General features: G+C 36.3%; 1 protein-coding gene across 1 annotated transcript; it reads left to right on the top strand.

Moving 5' to 3' along the window:
- Nucleotides 1–725: 725 nt before the first annotated feature.
- On the top strand, nt 726–1,460 carry LOC143567247 (uncharacterized). Its single transcript, XM_077053711.1, has one exon. The coding sequence runs from the start codon at nt 726–728 to the stop codon at nt 1,458–1,460; it is 735 nt and encodes a 244-aa protein (XP_076909826.1).
- Nucleotides 1,461–4,198: the final 2,738 nt, after the last annotated feature.

The following is a 4,198-nucleotide window of genomic DNA, read 5'->3' as shown; positions in this document are numbered from 1 at the left end:
AGTTAGTTTGCTGTTTAAAAAAAAAAGAAGATTAAATGAGTGTGATAATCCATATTACTACCCTCGCCCATGGGGCGACACTTAGGCGTGTACTGAGGCGGCACTGCCCCGACGTTTCGGCCTGTACTGAGGCGGCACTGACCCCCCCCCCCCCCCCCCCAAGGTAACAAAGATTAACATTAGTCTATTTGTACAAGACATGCTTTAGTTGGATTATGATAAATTAGATTTAGTGTTTGATAGATTTTTAATTACTTTTAGCCGTAATCTACTCTATCCAAATTAGTTGAATTATGAAAATATTGGTTCCTAAGTGAAAAGTCTTACAAAGTTATGCAAGTTGCATTTCAGAACATTCCTCGTAACTTAATATGTCACATTCATGTAAAAACATGTTCTTTTTTTAGAACTTAAATACACCACATGGTTCTTTGTTTACATTTCTCTACTTCAAATCAATCAAACAATTATAAATTGTTAGTGTTTTTGGACCTTACAATATTAACAAAGAAAAACATTCCTTTTTAACCAAAGAAAACAAGAAGGCGGCAAATTAGACTCCATGAAATAATCTTAAATTTCAGTCAAATTAATCTATCTCCATGAACCTTCTCATCTCCTTCCTTAATCCAAACCCGGCCTCTTGCATATAAACCATTAACCCAAATTCATAACTCCTTGTATCCATCGATCAATAATATACATATTATCTATCGAATGTCATTATGGATGTCGCCCCTGCCATAAATTTCAACTCTAACTCTTCACCACCCGGCGGCTATCATTACGCCGGTAGTCACTCAAGCCCCAATGGATGGCCGGAGTCATATTGGCCAGAGTTTGAACACCTTGACGACGGTGCTAACCGCAGACGTTCTGTGGCCGCTGTTCCGTTTGCATGGGAGGAGAAACCCGGGGTTCCAAAAGCGGTTGACAGAACCGCTGATTTATTCCAAGACGACTTCTCATTTGATGTGAGTTGTCACTTGGACAGTGGTTCTGTCCCAGCGGAAGATTTATTCCGCGGAGGAGTAATCAGAACCGCTGATCCAAATCAACAAGAAACGAAGATAACGAGAGAAAGAGGAAGAGAAAGAGGGTTACAATCAAGCAGAAGTAGAAGAACAAGATCATTGCCACCACCTCGGCAACCAATGGCGCCGTCTTCGCCTGTACCTTCGTCCGAAATTGGTTCAAGAAAATGGAGCTTTATTGATCTTTTGTTGTTTAGAAGTTCTTCAGATGGTCGAGCAATGGACTCAGACCCGCTTAAGAAATACTCGGCGAATTTCAGGAAACATGATCAAGATGTTAGAAACTCGGGATCCATGTCGAGGCGACGGCTATCAGCTCACGAACTTCATTACAGTGTGAATCGGGCGGTTTCGAATGATATGAAAAAGAAAACATACTTGCCATACAAGCAAGGTATTCTGGGAAGATTCTCCTTCAATCCATAAGAAGATTTAGATATAGTAGATACTATTGCAATCTAGTTGGTTCATGTTATGTTAATTTGTTTGAACAGCGGTTTCCAAGGTATAACACCTGAGAGAGACCAAATAGTATCAAGTTATATGGTTTTTATATTTCATGTATATTAAGTTTTTTTTTTTTTTTTTGTTTTGTTTTTGGAATAATGAATATATATTGAATTTATTTACATAAATTATTATTTATATATAAAATGATGATTAAACAACTCGCAACTCATGAAATGAAGAACACAGTGAAATTATCATCGCATAAATACAAATGATTCAAAAGAGAACAATAAATAGATAATAAAATGAACTTAAAGAACTAGTAATATATAAGATTCAAAGAAGGCAAGAAATGAGGAAGCCATGACTCTTCGTGATTTATTAGTCAAATTTAAAAAGTTAAAACTTCAAATTAACCCGTTTCTTTCCGAACATAATGACCTACTAGTCTGAACGATCGCAACAACCCGGCCCAATGATTCAAACTCTATCGAGAGTCGAACTTATAGGCTTAGAAGGTTAGGCAAGGGTTTAGGGTCATTAAAAGAATAGGCCCCCCAATTTTTTAAACCAATTTATATATGTGTATTGGATTTGGACCGAAAGAAATCATCTTCGTCTTAAATGTGTAAAAAATCAAAAACAAATGAAACTGAAACAATAAAATAACGTCCATGACCCACCTTCAGACAAGACTTCATACATTGCTAAATTGCTATTTATCATTGTTAGGACATTAGGTATTTAGCTCATTTCAGTTTCCATTTATCGTTTCTCTTAAGTATCACACGATATAAATTAGGTAATTTACTTGCTATAGGGCTGTTCACGAGCCGAGCCGAACCGAGCGAAGGCTTGCTCGTTGCTTGGCTCGTTTACAACCGAACCGAACGACTGAAATTCGAACCGAGCGAAAAACGAAATGAGCCAAAATCGAACTGAGCATTTTTCGATCGAACATCGAGCGATTTCGAACATTTTTTTATTTCTTTTTCACTTTAAAATTTTCAATAAGAAACAAGTTTGAAGGCTATATATAATATATTTTGTAAACAAAATAGTAGTTTTTAGACAAACGTATAATAGGTTCAAAATTTTTAGGAGAAAGAAGTTTGAAGTGAGATATAATGAATATGTAAACAAACTTTTAGTATCCTGAAAACTTGAATTGAACTAATAAAACTATAAAATTGACGGAATAGAAAAAATTTAAAAGGGATTAAAAAATTGTATGCTTATATTTTATGTGTTTTGTCTATATATTTATATATTTTTTCATATATAATTTTATATGAAATAAATTAAAAATATTCGAGCCGAACCGAACCGAACCGAGCAGACCTTTGCTCATTGCTTGGTTCGTTTACAAACCGAACCGAGCAGAGCGGCTCATTTACAATCGAGCGAAAAAACAAGCGAGCATTTTCCGAACAAATTACGAGCGAGCGGCGAGCGAGTTCGAGCGTCGAACGGCCCTAACTTGCTATACCATTGTTACGTTTGCTATTCACTTAATTGATAATGATATATACATAATGCATTACGCTTGTTATTAGGCTTTTGCATTAAACTAATTTATCATTGCTATTTCTTGTTATTGTTGTCGATCCCAAGCTCGGGTAAAGCAAAAGGGTTTACAACATAAAGTTTTTTAAGAGCCGACGATTTTTTAGTTCACTTAGGGCCTCCAACAATATTAGACCGACTATGACTCCGGTCGAGCGCGTATCACAGTAAGCAAACTTTTCTCGAGATAGAGGCTTTCTGGCTTTGTAAGCATGCTAGCAACTTGTTCACTAATACCACAATACTCAACTTGACCGGCTAACCATATCACGAATGAAGCGATACGTTAGCTCCACACCTCCACATGGTTAGACATGCTATGCGCATTATAGGCTTGTTAGACAAGCAAATGCTCAAGAATATAAATTAGTAGCTTCAAGTTGCTTTAGGTTCAAATCTTCCAATATTCTTCTTAGCCAAATAGCTTGGTAGTGGGCCTAGTGGCAGTGGAGCACATAGCCACGTGCCCACGTATTCAGCCTCTGCACTAGATATATAAAGCCATTGTATATATGCTATTTCTTTGAAGGCCATGAACCACAAAAGAACACTTTTGTTGTAACACTTTTACAACCATCAACTCTACTTGCCCAATCACTGCTAGTGAACCCACACAGGACCCACTGAATATATTTTAAGCTAGTAGCATGCTATAATCTACTCTGTGCATTTTATTGTATCATGTTTATCATAATTAAATATTACACTTATGCTAATGGACTTCAACCGGTAGGATAGAAACCCAGGTTTCAAAACTGACATGCCAAAATTCTATTCAATGGCACATTCAAATGAAAGTATTACTTGAATCGGAAGACTTATGGACGATAATTGAAGACGGATATCACGAATTTTCACAAGATGCATCACCAACTTTAATAAGCGAACACAAAGAGAGCATCAAGCACAATGAAAGGGCGCTTTACATATTATTCCAGGCTGTAAATGAAATTGTATTTGAACAAATTACTACTTCCAAACAACTAAATAGGCATGGAAATTTCTAGACAACGCATAAGAGGGGAAAGTTGAGTAAAAACAGTAGAATTCAAACTCTCATACGTGAATTTGATGCATTGAAAATTATTGAAATAGAATATGTGGAAGACTATCTTAACAGAGCTACTACAATTGTGAATCATTTACGT

This window comes from Bidens hawaiensis, unplaced genomic scaffold, assembly GCF_021521415.1.
Source record: "Bidens hawaiensis isolate Kalapana, Puna unplaced genomic scaffold, B.hawaiensis_p1.1 tig00023273_1, whole genome shotgun sequence".
Classification (NCBI taxonomy): Eukaryota; Viridiplantae; Streptophyta; class Magnoliopsida; order Asterales; family Asteraceae; genus Bidens; species Bidens hawaiensis.
Note: the sequence above shows the minus strand (reverse complement) of the source record. Positions and strands in the feature narration are given on the sequence as shown.